Source organism: Seriola aureovittata, chromosome 24 (genome assembly GCF_021018895.1).
Source record: "Seriola aureovittata isolate HTS-2021-v1 ecotype China chromosome 24, ASM2101889v1, whole genome shotgun sequence".
NCBI classification, from domain to species: domain Eukaryota; kingdom Metazoa; phylum Chordata; class Actinopteri; order Carangiformes; family Carangidae; genus Seriola; species Seriola aureovittata.
Window position 1 is genome coordinate 3106545 of NC_079387.1, and position 16787 is coordinate 3123331.

The 16787-nt window shown below is 42.2% G+C and overlaps 1 protein-coding gene across 1 annotated transcript; it reads right to left on the reverse strand.

The window, feature by feature from the left end:
* Positions 1-206: 206 nt before the first annotated feature.
* On the reverse strand, positions 207-14481 carry igfbp2a (insulin-like growth factor binding protein 2a). Its single transcript, XM_056370549.1, has 4 exons — positions 13929-14481; positions 2926-3107; positions 1335-1475; positions 207-971 (listed from the first exon to the last, which is right to left on the reverse strand). Exons 1-4 carry the CDS (start codon positions 14326-14328, stop codon positions 813-815), a joined length of 882 nt encoding a protein of 293 aa, XP_056226524.1. The 5' UTR covers positions 14329-14481; the 3' UTR covers positions 207-812.
* Between the last annotated feature and the right edge of the window lie 2306 nt (positions 14482-16787).

Genomic DNA, 16787 nt, shown 5'->3' on the forward strand with positions numbered 1-16787 from the left:
TGTGTCATGATTAGCGTACGAATTTGGGAGTTATGGCCAAAAAACGTGTTTTGTGAGCTCACAGTGACCTTGACCTTTTGACCTTTAACCACCAAAATGTAATCAGTTCATCCTTGAGTCCATATAAAGGATAATTACTGCGATATCGCAATAATGCACTGGCTCTCACTGGCGCAGAGGCAAAATAAAAACACAATGAGCACAAATTGAATTTAATAACATTTTAATAGCGTTATCTGCTTATGACTAGGCAGTCTAAAGTCATGTCTTCCCTAGCGCTGGACATTTAATGCACGCTACTGCCAACATGTACTATGTATCAACTGTGTATTAAAAGCCAGGTGTACTCAAAGCCTACAGTATAGCATGAGGCGTAACAGTAGTCTGCAAGCTAGGACACGAACACACACCTAAAAACACCAAATATGTTGAAGGCTTTTTCGTTTTTCAACACATACAGTACAAAACACTGATAACAGAGCAAATCTGAGCAAAGTCACAATTAGTAAAGCAAAGACACTGACACTCCAGCTGACGCCTACTGAATATCTATGAGGAAAAGGAGTCTTATCTTTACTGCTCCCCTTAAAAGTAATCTGCACTTACATCCTACGCAGCAAGCTGGACTCTATCTTTCAATCCTTTTTGGTGGTTAAGATTTGAAATGTCACTGTCATCAAATGAACTAGAGAAACATACACACAGAAAGATAATATATAGCTTACTCAGATGTTCTTTGTTCCCAAGTACTTTACAGTTTTTTAGTTTTTATTTATTTATTTATTTATTTATTTATTTAGTCTCATGCCGCACTATATCTGGGCCATGTCAGGGAGCTCCAGCTCCAGCTCTCTGAGGTACTGGCTGCAGTTGGGGTCGCCCCTCACGGTGGGGGCTGATGGGATAGGTCGGCCGGTGTGAGGGTTGACGCACCAGCACTCGCCCCTCTGGCCGTGGAGAGACATCTTGCACTGAAACATAAATGATGGTCGTAAAGCATCACACACACACCAATTCAAACAAGTTTTCACAGCAAAAAAACCTTGATTCATATGTTTTTTCCTCTTTTAGTTCTATATTCAGAGACATTTGAGAGGCTTTGTGTCATTTTTCCCTACTACATCCTTGATAATGATAGAAAAGTCACCTGTTTAGCATTTCTTTTTGTTAAAACTATCAATAAAGCATCTTTTTTCAAAGATATCTTTTTAAATACTGGTGCTTATAGAAAAAACCCTGATAATACACACTTTTGCTGTATACTATGGTTTGTCATGACTCTCTAGAATAACAATAAACTAAAACATCCTCTTTCCCAAAATGCCTGGACTCACCTGTTTGAGGTTATACTGCCCCCTCTTGTCACAGTTGGGGATGTGCAGGGCATACAGGTCTTCCAGGGGACCTCGGTTATCTCTGAAGGGCATCTTGGATATCCGCTCCAGGACCTGGTCAAGCTCCTGCTGACACTGAGTCTTGAAAACAGCAGAGACAACAACAGCAGTCATGTTTACAGGCCTGCATAGACACATCTGGGTGTGTGAGAGCCACAGGGTTTCTGTGACACATGGCGGCCAACGTCAAAAATTGTTTTCTAACAAAGAAATCTGATGTTTTATAGAACTTTAATTTGTTTTTATTTATTTATTTTTTTTTAAATGAAAATCTAATTTAGAAAATGTTCAAAAGTTTAGTCAAATCCATCCGCACAACAGAAAACTGTTCCAAGATACAGCAACACTAAGATGTGCTTGCATGGAAATCGGCACATTTTTGACACAGCACATAAAATCTAATAAAATGCACGTAAACACACACACACACACACATACACACACACACACACACACACATACAAACACACAGTAAACCTAGAAAGCTGAAGGGCTTTTTGTAATGAGCATATGAATCACGATTCTTGCCAGTAATGAATAATAACTCTTGCCAGTGACCTCGGGTTTACCCCACAATTCACTGAAGCCAAATGTCTTGTTGGGACACACGAGAAATAAAGTTTCTGGTAGAGCAATAACCTTTAAATGATTTTTATGGCGGGTGGAAAATACCATGATGCTGGTTACAAATGCCCAGGGTTCACCCATGTGTCTCGGCTCCAGGATGCAGAGCGGTTCAGGTGTATTTAAGGTCAGAAAATATCTGCCTTTTGATTAAAGGGCAGCTTTTGGTGTGAGAGTTAAATGGAAGGAAAATGAACTGGGGGAAAAAAAAAAAACTTGTCTTTGTACCATGACAGTTTTAATCCCCTTTAAAATTATAATTTGGTATTTCCTTCCTGAGCCTTGAAATGAATTCAAAGTGCTCTTCACATATTTACTGACACATTCAATTATTAACTGCACTTTGAATCATCTTTAAATACAGCAATAAAACACTTGTCAAGGAAAAATCCAAACATGACGGGCTGCTGCACCAGAGGGAGGCGCTGCTTTGTTCCACCCTCGGCGACTAAAGAATATTTACACCTGCACTACTATCATGATGCCATGTATTTCAAAGAGCGCAAGCTTTAACACAATGTTGTCTGATTGTTTTAGGAATAAATGATATGACTGGTCAGTTAATCAATTATAATAATCAGAAAATCAATAAAAAAATAAAAAATTAGCTCAAACTTCAGGAATATGTGATTATTTAAGTCATTTTATAAAGTAAAAATGCCGTAAACTCAACTGATTTCAGTGTCTGAAATGTGAATATTGGCTGGTTTTCTTAGTCTCCTATGACTGTAAACAGAGTTGGTTTCTCATATACAGTCACATTGCAATTATTCAAACAGAACTGGAGTGGCTTTTGTTCAAGTCCAAGATATGTCTTTTTGGTAAAAGACCTTGCTGATTCCCGGTCTTCAACATGAACACTGCAAGAGATCTTTTCCTCGAAAACGCAAGCTCTGCTTTGCCTCACCTGCTTGGGCCGAGTAGGTTTGACCTCTTCCACCTTGTTGGTCTTCATCTTGGTCTTCATCTCCTGTCTATGCTGGCGCACTGCGCTCTCTTTGGGTCCCAGCCAGGGGGTCTCTTTACTGGGCTTCCGGACGGCCGGGATCTCACTCACGCCCTGCTCAGGCAGCGGCTCCACGGTCTCACCTGCAGTTGTGGAGACACCACGTAAAAGCCATCAGATCAAACTGTGAGGATCTAAGAATTTCGATTTCGAATTGATCTATAAAATGAACTGAAACACTGTAAACAAAGTCCAAAAAAAAGTGTTGCCAACAAGAATGCATGACAGAGTAGAAATTAAACTGGGCTGGAAAGAATTTCAATTCTTGTTCAAGGACACTTTGATGGACACGTTTGCCGCTGAAAGCACTTAACCTGTGACTCCTCTGGACCGTCTCCCTGTGCACTCAGCCACCCTGCTGCCCTCCTGACATCATTTTGGTAATGGATTGGGCTTTTTAGAGGCTGGGAGTGGGGTGAGATAAGCTCTGAATTGCACAGATCATTTTTCAGAGTGACAAAGAGTGCGGGCCGCTCTGCTAAAAAGGTTTGTGGAAATGGATAGATGGACTTCGAGCAGCTGCAGAGGTGACGCTGACCCCGCAGTCTGAGCTCCTTGAGCGGAATAAAATGACAACTACTGCTTCTTATTCATAGACTACAGAGAGCTAGACTCCCTAACAGTCTTCTTTTCTCTTCTTATAGTCCATGTTGCAAATGTTTGATGCCTTCAGGAGCAACATTATGTTCATCAATGAATGTATTTTGGGTATTTTGTTGTATGTTTTATGCAATTTAATCAACTTTCTCCATTTTATTCATTTATTTTTGTTGGGAAAGTGGGCTTGGGAGGGAGAAGTAAATAAGAGGGTTTGGAAGGGAGGATGTTACCGCCCGCTGTGTGGTGTAGTGATTGGTCCTAATTGAAATGAGGGAGGTCGTTAGCTGATCCAGCGCACCTGTGCCCCCTCCAGGATATAAAAGCTGGCCCCGCTCTCATTCTGCTGGCGTCCACACTGTGCCTCTTTCTTTTTGTTTTGGCCTCCACAGCACAACGCTCACAACCATGCATTGCGAACACTTACACTGTTATTTATTTAGGTTCTCATTTTGTGTTTGTGACAATTTTTCAAATTAACATAAGAGATTTTAACTAATGGTAATATTGGGGGGGCGGTTGGGGTCCAAACTGCTGTTAAAGTGTTCTGAAATGCACCAGCACAATCAATGAGTCACTCGAATCCTTTTCCCTTCTCATACAGCGGAGGAACCACATGCAGCTCCATTAACAAGCTTGTGGGCTGAGAAATGTTGGCCACCGCTGAACTTTAGTCACAGTCAGGTTTCCATGGTTGCTTTTTTTCCCCAAGTTATGTGATTCAGTTTCATAGGCAGATGTTAAAAAGTGGTGATAAATGAACACAACAGTTGATATCATCGGAGATTTAAGGTTTTACACTTGTGCTTGGAAGATTACATGATGAGTTAATGGGTCCAAACCATATTCAGTCTAATAGGGTCGAGGCAGCATCTGTGTATCATTATATCTAATACCTGGGTGAATTCAAGCCAGCTCGGCCCCGATCATGTGGTGCCATCACATCCAAAGCTGCTGTTCCTGCACAGCAATCCAGAAGAAAGTTGTCCATTGATTTGGATCTATTAGAATAAGACTTTCCACTGCTTTTAACTTACAACAAAATAAACTGTCAATGAAACCATCATGTCAAATAGCTGAGTCCCATCCAGTGATTCCTCTGAGCAGTTTTCATTGACTTTGACCACCTTCCTCTCTCCTTGAAGTCTTGTTAAACATCAACCTAAAAAAAAAAAAAACCCTCTCTTCAAACAGATGGAGCAAGCAATGTGAGAGTGAGAGGCCATCAGGTCCAACCCAACTTGTTGTTTCTGACAACAGAGCATACTTTGCGGTTGGGTTGGGGTTTAGGGTTGATGGGGAGGGAGTGGAAGAGGAGTGTCACTCCGAACCAGCTGACTTCAGATGAAGAAAGAAGAAAAAAAAAAAAAAGTTAAATGATTCAAATTCCTTTAGAAAGCAACATGATCACATCTCAGCTCAGTTTAGCTACTAAGAAAAATGTTTCAAATAGTGACTATATGTGCTGGGAGACTGTTTATTTTCACATTTTCTCATTTCTTGCATGTATTTCACGTATGCAAGACTTCACGTGACACCTGAAGGAACGAAGGGAAATAAGCACAGACAGTGGAGAAGGTCAAATAGTCGGCCAGTAAGTGGAGAGTTCACAGTTATGCAAGGGCCAAGCTGTAACGTGCAGACTTGTGGAAAGGCATTTGTAGGACAGAGAATGAAAGCGAGTGTGTGTTACTGGTGGTGGTGGTGGACTGGAGAGGCATTCTCTGCACTCTGCAAGAGGTAAATTTGACGTCCGGTTGTAGAATATGATTACAAAAGGCCTAAGAGAGAACGGGAGAAAGGAAATTCCAAACGAAGCAATAACAAGGTGCTGGCGCCTTCTGCCATCAGATAGATGTGGTGTTGTTGGACTTCAGTTCCCCCTATGACGCTCCACCGTGTTCTCTCTGGCTTGTCTTTGAAGACCGAGTTTCTTCGCGAAAAGGGGCAAAAGTCAACTGAAATCAGGTGTGTCCTCACATGTGTGTGTGTGCACGCGCAAGTTGTGCAGATAAACACACAAAACACTCAGGAATATTGGCAGCTGGGGTGACTTTTGTTTTGCTGTCTTACATAATCCCCACAGTATCCAAGCGCAATACCATCACTCCCTCTCTTCTGAGGAAACCTGAGCTGTTCACTCAAATACACAGTGTGGCCGCGCGCACGCACACACACACACACACACACACGCACATACGCACATACGCACAAACACACACACATACGCACAAACACACACACAGAGGAATTGGACAGTTTATAAGCAAGAAAACAGCAATCTCCCACTTGAATGTACATGCACACACACAAACACAGAGGGTCAGGACCCCACTTTTAGGGGGCACTAGGCCTCTGCAGTACAAGCCGTCCCACAGCGGTGGGCTGGGGATCAGCAGTATCAACAGAGCAGCAGGCCTACTGTCCAGTCTACTGCTTGAATTAATCCTCACACAATGGCCTGAGAGGCTTCCTTTCTATATCTGATCCATGTTGAATTCCCAGATGGCACGTAAGCCAGAAGTGTCATGTCCGATTGTCCAGATTCTGGTCAACTGAGCAAATGGCAGACTTGGCCGTGGTCACGGAGAACGGACGGGTTGAAAAAGGGAAAGATCCGAGCACACCGAGCGTTCTCCCGCTCCATCGTGTTTCCATGGATACAAATCGACCCTTGTTTTGTGGGGGCGTGATGTGACGTGAAGGGATGGCGACTGGCTAGCTTAGCTTTCAAAAGTTACTGGATGTGAATGGAGTCAAGAAGCAGCTTCTGTCAAAAGCAGGACAATGGAACACTGAGACTTTCACTGCGCATCAAACGTGAAGGTCACACTTTAATTTCATTCAATGGGTCCCATAGTTTCAGGACCTGATATGTTATTGTAAATTCCAATTAATTAATTACATTTAATTGTTTGTGTAATCTTAGTCTTTTAGTCTTTTAGTCAGGGCACAGCAGGTCCATTTAACAGGCAAACATGTAGAATTTGTCTAATGGAAAGTATACAATTCAACATATAGGATGGAGTTTTAAATCATAAATAAATCCTTTAGTATAAATACTAAATTTACTAGAGAAAGAAAAAGTAAGAACCCTTTGGAATTACCTTTTGTTTCTGCATTAATTGGCCATAAAACATAATCTGATCCACATCAAAGTCACAAGTGTAGACAAACACAATGTGCTTCAGCTAATAACACACAAGCAATTATTATCTTTTGTGTCTTTACTGAACCACGCCCAGTTAAACATTCACAGTGCCGGTGGATGTTCAACCTCCTTTTGGCAACAACAACCTTTGTGAGGTCTTCCAGTAGCTGCTGATCAGACCTGCACAATGTTCAGGAGGAACAATTCAGCTGCTTCAGCTCAGACATATTCACAGGATGTCTGGTGTGAATGACTCTCTGAGGTCATTCTCTACTGGGCTCAGGTCTGGGCTCTGACCGGGCCACTCCAACAGGTGGATTTTCTCTGTTTGAAGTCATTCTGTTGTAGATTTACTGCTGCATCACCAAACTCGTCCTGAGCTCCAGCAGGTGGACAGCCACCCTGAAATGATCCAGTAAGCAACCTCGATAAACTTGGGAATTCATTTTCTCCTCGATGATGTGGAGCTGTCCGGGCCCAGAGGTTTGCAAAGCCGCAAATCATGATGTTTTCATGTTGGTATGCAGAGCCCTTTTTTTTTTTTTTTTCACAGCATGCATAGCGCTGTGTGTTCTTCCCAAACAATTCAACCTTATCTCATCAGTCTATTAAACATTTCCCAGTAGTGTTGTGGAGAGTCAGGCTGCTCTTTGGCAAACTTCAGAGGCGCAGTGATTTTTTTGGAGCGCAGCGGCTTCCTCCACGGTGTTCATGGCACCGTGATTTGCATATGGTAGACTCATGAACAGAGATGTTAACCAGCTCCAATGATTCCTTTGAGCTGTTACTCTGAGCTTCTTTGTTACGTCACTGATTATTCTGCATTGTGTCTCCGGAGTCATTTGAGCTGGACGCCCACTTTTCCAGAGAGTAGCCACAGAACTAAATCAGCTCCATTTACACACAGTTGGTGATGACTCTGTAACCCAGCTTTATGCAAATCAACTATGCCGGCTCTAAGCGCTAACCCACACCTCTAATCTGGTTTCACTGACTCCGGGTTTGATAACCCCCGACTCCAGTTAGCTTTTGTGGATGTCATTAGCCGAGAGTTCACATACTTTCCCCAACCTACACTGCGAATGTTTGAATGACGTGTTCGATATGGACAAAAACAACACGATGATTTGTGTGTTATTAGTGAAAATAGATTGTGTTTGTTCATCATCCTCATTCAAATGTAACTTAGGCCACATTTTAAGACATAAATGCAGGTAACTTTTTCTTGTCGCTACATCTGATCTAACCCAAGATCACACAAAGACATCAGAGCAGCTTTGGTTTGACTCTTGGTAAGTAGGAACAGAATTCACCCAAAATTGAACTATCCCTTTAAATCTAGGAATGTAGAAAGAGGTAAAAATGAAAAGAAAAAAACTACATCTCCTCAGTAAACCTCTTAACACGCCTCTGAAGTGTGAAATAGGTCATGTGCCACTTAAGACATTCATGAAAGGCACCGCATAGAGTAGCCGCAGTCCATCATCCATTACAAGGCCTGGTGGGACTGTTTTCCTAGAAACACAAACTCAGCAGAGTGCAGATGTGTTTACCTTCCAGGCTCTCTGGCCCGCAACAGTCATCTACCAAGCAGGCTTTGGACAGGCTCGGGCACGTACGTACACACCGTTGGCACCCACGGCCAGGCAACTCGCTGACTACCGGCACTGCTGGGTGTGAACTCTGTGGGACCTAAACTAGCCATTCCTCAGCCGTCCTGCAGCGTCACCAGCAAGTTAAAGTTTTTCATTGCTCAACATCCCAGAATGCACAGATATTCATTATTCACGTTAATGACTCGGGCGATCCCCTGAGCTTCCCTCTAGTGTCACCCATCAGCTGAACAGTGGGTGTGAGAATGAGCATGGGGTCTATAGACAACCTGAAGATTGTTTGTCTTCACCTACACATCTCCCTCCGTTATTATAGGAAAGAACAGCCGAGTGCAATTTAATATAATGTCTGGAAACATTCAAATATATCAAATATAAGGTTTTTTTATTTTATTTCGCCATCTTCAAGGATTGAATAACAGCGATATAGATCTTCCCTTTTTTTTTTTTGTCCCTCTCCCCTGCAGCGCCCTGTGTCCCCTTCCCCTCCAGTGTCAGTAGCATTTCAGACAGTGTTTGTATTGTCTTAAATCACCCTTGACCAAAAAGGAGGGTGGGAAGTTATTCTGGATCTCAATAGGCACGAGGAGATTCTTGGCACGGGTACATGTGAAGTTGACGCCTTGGGGGGAGATGGCACAAATGCCCCTGTTTTTTGGAGAAGCCTGGGGTGGGGAGGGGGATTATCTCGGAGCTATTTCAGTCCTGCGGGCTCCGTCTGGACGCCCCCGCAGGTACACAGGAATGCCCCTTGTTAGCTAACAATGTTATTTCAGCGACCAGATGGCACAGGAGGTTTTTTTTTCCCCTTTTCTTTCCACCTCATTTTTTCCTCTCTATAACGACTTTTATAACAGTACTGATAGAACAAAAGGTTTGTATCAGGTTTTCCCTTCTCATTGTCTGGATAGGTTTGGGCGACACTAACACAAAAAATAAAAAAATAAAGGGTTGTTTAAGGAATTAATACCCAATTAACAGGATCTCATCATGAAGAATGGGCCTCGTATCACGTATCACTTTTTCTCATTCAGGTGACATTCAACCAAAAACGGGCTCTGTGTGGGCTCCATCGAGCAACTTGCTCCCTTTTCAAGGTCATATATGGTACGATCCCAGTCAAAACATCTAAACGCCCATCCAATCTGATTAGAGGAACCTTTATTTGGGTCCAGGTTTCTGTGGGAACAGAATATCAAGTGATACTGTGCATAAACAGAGAGGGTGGTGGGAAAACTAGTGCGTGTTAGTTTTGAATAGGGAGAGATTTCAAATATGGACATTTCAGCTGGAAATTAATGAAACATGGAATCTTTTTGTTATTAGTAAAAGTCTGAAATTGTAATAAAAATATACTTTTTGAGATTTTATCTTTATGATATCGTTAACATCTCGGAATTTACCATTGTAATCAATTCTTGGGTTCATACCAGACCCGGGAGTACCTCCTTTCATCCTCCTGGTGATGTCGCTTTGAAATTTAAGATCTTCTATTAAACCTGATCTGCAATTGACAACAGTCATCCCTGGCTCATCACTATCGAGTCTCATCTGACGGAATCCATCCCAGGATATATATATATTCCATGAATACTTGTAAATGTCTGATACAGATACTGAAACCAAAACTAGAGAGGGCTCAGCGGAGAAAGATGTACCAACGTGTTGCCCTTCAGTTCGTCTGATATTGTAACATGTCTCAGTGGCTTTGGTTTAAAAGCTTAAACGTTCTCTCTATTCATTTATTTTTAGATACGAACATGAATTGAGATACCTCTGGCACCGAACTGAGACTTTACTTGAAGTGGTAGGGCTGTACATGCCAATATAATTCCTTCAGGTTATATTAATGAAAGCAGACTTGCCTGCAGTGTAACACATGCAGACAATCACTCATGCAGCACACACAAACAAACAGATCGGGGATGCTAAAGGCACAAGGGGAGGAAATAAGAGCGCACAGGATTTGGTTTTGGTCTTATTCGGCTTAACTGAGTGCAATGCATGTTTCCAATTCAGATGATCAGCTGAAATCAGTGGATCCACATGTCTGCGTGGCCCCATGCATAATTTGAAGGTTCGTCCGGGCATCCACAGAAACAACACAGGCTATTTGCTGAATTAGTGTCACAGCGACATCTCCTGTAACTCTGTCTCCATGGCTTCAATTAAAACAGATGTTTACAACCATGTCCTCAGAGATATAACCTTTTCTCGAGGTGCACCCAGAGATCTTTGAAATACTATTCAATAAATAAACCTCAAGTGAGTGCTGCAACAACCAATCTGCAATGATTTTACTCATCGTTTTAGTTGTCTTTTAAGCGAAAATGCCGAACATTTGCTCGTCCTAGCTTCACAATTGTGAGGATTTGATGCTTTTCTTTGTCATTTATGATTATAAACGGAGCATTTTTGAGTTTTTAGACTGTAGGTGGAACAAAACAAGGCTCTGCAGACATCAGCTTGGACTGTCAAACATCTTACTGACGATTTTGAATCTATTGCTAGTGTTTTTTCAGAGTGGCCTGAGCCTAAAAACATCCTGCTGAGCCAAATGTGACATTTCGAAATACTGAAAGTCATTTCATGAAGCAATATCTGTTCATTAATCATAAATTACTAATATGCTGCAATTAGTTGCTTCGATAGGTTAAAAATTCCCTGTGGTCTCGGCCAGAACAGAAAACGAGCCACTACGGTGCCAGAACATTTCATCCGATCAACATGTCATCATTAAGAACAGACAAAAACCTAAAATTCATTGCTGCACTTTATTTCCTTTGCTTTTTTGGATTCATGTTTTAAAGGCACTGAGGTATTTTTATATCTATTCAAACAAGAAAGGAACTGCAGTATAGTTTTTTTCATACGTGACGTCTCGTACTGAGCCTGTGCAAATGGTTTGAGTTCTTCTCCTCCTCATGTTTGCATCGCCCGTTCGCTCTTCCCTCCTATGACTGATTTGTTCCCACAAAAAGGATCCTCTACTCCTCTCTCTAACTTCCTCCAGGTCTCTTACATGATCGCTTCAGGGTCGAAGGATTATTAGCTATGACCTTTGACCTCTTTGCGGTTAGCTGCAGCGCCGTTGCAGGACGCATCAGATCAGAGATTCGACTGTTGCTGTCAGTGCAGCTCTGGATAATCCAGATCAGATCAATTCTTGCTCTGTAAAATCTGGATGAATGTCACCCCTGACAGGATATAGGGCCATTTCCTTGGTGTTCCTTGTTAGAGGTATACAGGGTAAATTGAGGGAGTGGAATAAAATAAACCAGAAAAACAAGATGTTGAGGGTTGTAAACATCCAAATAAAGCAACTGCAGTATTTCATCCTTTGATTCTTTGCCCACGGGTGTCAAATCAGCTTAAGAGTCACCGCTCCCCCAGCTCGGCTAAATACAACCAATTCATTATTGTATTATAATCAGCCTTTTTCTCTAATTTACAGATTAATTCCTGGAACAAAGGAGATGCAGCGATAGTGCCCAGAACGTTAAAGTTTGCTCTCAATCTTCCAAAAGAGCCTGTGAGCTGATTTCTATCAGGGATTTCATTACTTCCTCTTTTTTGCTGTGTATCTGAGAAGAATTTATTACAGGAAATCAAGTCAGTGGAGTCTCAAACTGGGCCAAATGAAAGCCGGAGACTGACAGTAACCATCTGTAACACCAACAGTAAATTTATCAAGTCTTATTACACAAACTGAAAGGCGTAAGTAGAGCAGAATTTAACGGACAGCTTGTCGACTTCTTCTGCAGCTGAAAATCTGTGCGTGAGTCCGCAGTTTTGACCAAAGAAGCAGAAAACTTTGAGGAACTTTCAGCTTCACTTTAATGAAAAATATCTTCGTCTTTCATTTTACGTCCTTGAGAGAGCTGCACACTTCACTTGGACCTCTCACCGTAACACTCTTTACCTCTGTCTTTGTCAGAAATCACTCTTCCATCTGCAGCAGCGAAGGCTTTTATCCAAAACAACTCCTCATTCAGCCTTTGGAGCCAATTTCTGAGCTTTTACTGTTTTCTTTTTTTTTTTTTTGATCACATCTAACCACATCTCAGAGCTTTCAACTTGCAAGCTGAAGCACAGCCTGACCCAAATGAGGAAAAAAAAAAAAAAAAAAATCTGCGATAACTAACAAATTGCCTCCCTGCAAGCAAGCCTTTACATGATGAGTTCATGTATTTTGTTCTGTTGTTTTGCTCTTACGTAACTCTGCACTCCCTGTTTTATTACTTGTCTGTTATTGCTTGAGGAGGGCTACAGAAATAAACTTTGCTGCATAAGGTAACATAAATGTGGCATTAAGTCATTATCGTGGCTGATTATGAAATCATAAATGTGTCATGAAGCTTCTGGCCTTTTGTCAGCACGCTGGAGAGTCCTTACAGAGAACAGGGTTACTCTGAATGCCGTCTCCGGTAGTTTCTCTACGTTCCAGGAGTTCAGTGCCAAAATAAACACGTGTCAGTCTGGAGGTAAACTCTGACAAAGCATGGATTTGGAAATGAGTAGAAATCACACCCCGGCTGGCTCCACTGGACCCTCATTGACTGTGTGCGTTTGCAGCCTCAAAATCAGCCAATTAATGAGGCTGTTTACTTTTCTTCTTCACTGTGACCTGTCTTTGTTTAAACACAAACCACATGAGCCTTGCTGGCTCTGGGCCACATGAAGCTTCATTGTGACCCTCCTGCACATACATCCAACTCATTTTCCAGCTAAACAATCCACTTAACGTAGTCACTGTCAACAGCACTTTACAGTTACTTCTGGTCAAAGCTTAAAGTCCACTTTTCCAATCAATGCAGCATTCCTCCTGCTGTCTCTCTCCGTTTCTTTCTCTCCACTCCCCTGTGGAAATGTCAACATCAATACTATGATGTTTTCTGTGTCCATCCCCGTGAGTACAACTTCTGGGAATTTTGCAGGCCACTACCTCTCTTCTCTGTTACACAGTTTTAAAGGCAGATTTTCTTTTTTCTTTTTTTTTTTATTGGTTGAGGGGGTGATATTGGGAAAGACTGGAGGGCCAGCTGTTTGGAGCATAGCTGCAGTTAACTTGTTCCTTTTTGTTTCTCTCACCCCATGCACACAAGGATGATTCACAGCACTTTAAACAGGTCTATGCAGCACAGGGATTAACGGGAGTGTAAGAATACCTCATGCAACACGCATAAAATAGGTCATTACCCTACTTGAAGTTGAGAAATTGCACATCTCTGAAAGTGCTGGCAGTGCAAACTTCAAGATTATTTCAAGTTTGTAGGCAAATGGCTCCAAAGGGGGCTTATAACTATCAAATTAACGCGAAAAGGCTGTGGACATCAAAGCAAATCTGTATGTAATGTCATAAAAATATCTTAAGAATATCATCCACTAGAACTTCAGCGTTGAGTAACAGTCTCTATTTTTCACAGATTTGGGCTCAGCCTTCGTGACAATGCAATATTTCTACACTATTCCTCAGGCTGCAGTCTAGACAGTGTCATTAAAAATTGATAGAAGAAAAGCAGGTTTCCAGTAAACTGACTGACCGCTGGTTTGCTCCCGGTGCTCCTGGCTGAAAGTGGTCGTCTCGGTGTCCACTTTGCGCCGGCACTGCCCCTGGCCCTGCACCAGTTGCTCCAGGGGAAGCTCCGAATCGGGCGTGGGGTAGCATCGGAGACCGGTGGAACACCTCGGGGTGTACACGCCGCACATCTCGCCCTCTTGCCGGGCGCACACGGGGCAGCACCCGCAGCCCGGTTCGCGCACTATCTCCGCGCAAGTCTCGGTGAGCTTTGGGCACAGCGCCTGGCGCTCCGCGGTGCAGCCCGGGCAGCGGAACACCATCTCGGCCAGGGAGGCGCCGGCGAAAGACGCGGAGAGGATCAGCAAGCTGCAGCCCACGTACGACAGCATCGTTATAGGCATGAGGTTTTTGGTCATTATCATGGGGCGATGGAAGGCAATCCCAAGTGAAAAAAAGGGGAAGAAATGTGCATGCGAACAGGTGAAGCCGGGGGCTGGGAGGTCTGCTGGGTCCTACAAATTCCCAGGTTTGCTCTCGGGGCCACATAAGGGTGTGAATTTGGGGGAAAAGGAGGACAGAGGATTCAGTTCAAATATTATCTTTTAGCTCTGTAAAAATGTTGGCAGAAAATTACATAAAGAAAAGATTAAACTGTTACCATCTCCTTATTTTCTGCTTCAGTGGTTTTATATTACCCAGGATGAGAATAATGGTTTTAAAAGTTTGACTGAATGCATTTGAAGTTGTGAGAATACTTGTACCAGCCCCTCTACTGACTGGAGATGAAGTGTTAATGACTTTTCTAGTTCCTAAAACTGGAAGGTAATGAGAACAGATTGTAGATTTAGACACATATTAACAAAGACACTTCTCCTCACATATAATAAAGAGCAAAGCGTACAGTTGTGTAATATGTCACTGTTAGTCTCACTTTTATTCAAATCAGGATGAAATATTATTCATAATTAACACATCCTCCCCTTTACATGCATCAACCATTGTCAGAAAAATTTTAAATGTGTCACAGAATCGCAGTATGTGTTATAGGCATGCAGGGCCAGGGTTGTCTCTAAAGGGACAGTCACACAATTTATGGACATGAACAGATTTGTGCTTCTTGCTTGTCTGTGTGTTTTTTGGCTGCACTGAACTGATGTGAGCCCCATCAGGATCTCCTACTCCGCCTCTTTGACATGCTGTTTATTGAACTTTAACCCCCACCGATAATACCGTCATCATCATCACAAGATAAGAAAATATCATGAGGTGTTATTATCTTATTCATCTTTCTACTCTCTGGTTGACCCTTGACCTCTTCATGGCGATATCAAGGGGAAACAGAGCTTCCAAACAAATAGAAGTGCTTTCTCAAATGTAAAACAGCATTCATTAAAAAAGAGAAGAAGATGTGAAACTCAGAAACAGCACACTGAATTATAACTGCCTGGCTGGAGGACTCGGTATTACTATACATACTGTGGCTTGTTTGTTTCAATCAGCACAGCCTGCCCCAACTGCCAGAATGCATAAATAAACAAACAAACAAACAAAAGGACTATGTGCAGAGCATTCCTTACATGGAAAGACCTCCCCACTGTGGCTGACATGTCCATTGACACTCAATTAAAAGTCACCAGCTGCTACCAACTTATATGCCTGTGCACAGTAATGCTACTGTGCACGTATACAGCAATGTTTCCTATCGATCGGCGAGGCCAAGCCTTGAGGTGTCGTGCTTGCCCACCGAACAAGCTCCTATTAACCCCGTCCAGTGTGGTAGACTAATCGGTGTTTATCCAAGGGCCCAGAAATAGAAGTGGCATGTGTAACCTTACTCCGCAGATATAAATGCAGATTATTTTGTTTTGTGGGTGCCCCCTGATTTAATACTATTTGGCCCTATTCACGATCGGCATCCTACCTCACCTTAGGAGCGGAGGGAGGGAGAAAGGGGACATTTGAAGCTGTCTTGTATCTCAGGGGTGTGAGTCAGGAGGATGCCCAGAGGGCTGTTTGCACATAGAACCTCATATGTCATTTTATGAAACCATGGATGGAAAAGAAGCAGGAGAGAAGGCCTGGCATTTTATAAATATGAGCCTGGGGGCGAGGATTTGTGTCTGGGATGGCCACTAGCTAATAGGCCTAACAGGCCGCAGTATCTGCCCATGTGTGCAAAGTAATCCCCACCAAGGTCAGTTACTTAAATTCCTCCCCATGGAATTGTTAAGCAAACACAAACTCTGGATAAACTCTACATTGATAGAGGAAGGTATGGGATCACTGATGGGCTGAGGACACATACAGTGCATGTGCCTCAGTGAGTATACAGAGAGAGTTTTGTATGCAAGTGGTCATCTCCCTAATTACAGTACAGTAAGTCCCCAAAACTCTGCACGTCCTTTCAACCATATCATAACACTTTATTTTATCCCCTATTTAGCATTTAGGCTATATGCAGTATATAAACACATATAAATACAAAACATATAAATAAGACACCAAAATAAGGACATTTTAAAGTGTTTATTAATGTATTTAAAAACATTTACTACTCCTCTTATGAAGCATCAATAACTTGTGATACAAGATTTAATTGGTAATCAATAACACAGTATTACATAGCTGTAATTATATGTAATAATATTAGATTTGATTACACACATAAATAATAATAATAATAATAAAGAACTGTTCATGTACAAATATTTCACAGTCTGAAACGTGGCCAATACACATGAAAACATATTGTTATATATGATGACTTCTCTAATCATTATCAGTTTTGGATGCCTCATTTAGCATATAAATGTGTAATATATGTGTGATGTAATTCACACAGGCTGGTGCTGATAATACTGACAGGCTTGACCAAGAGGTA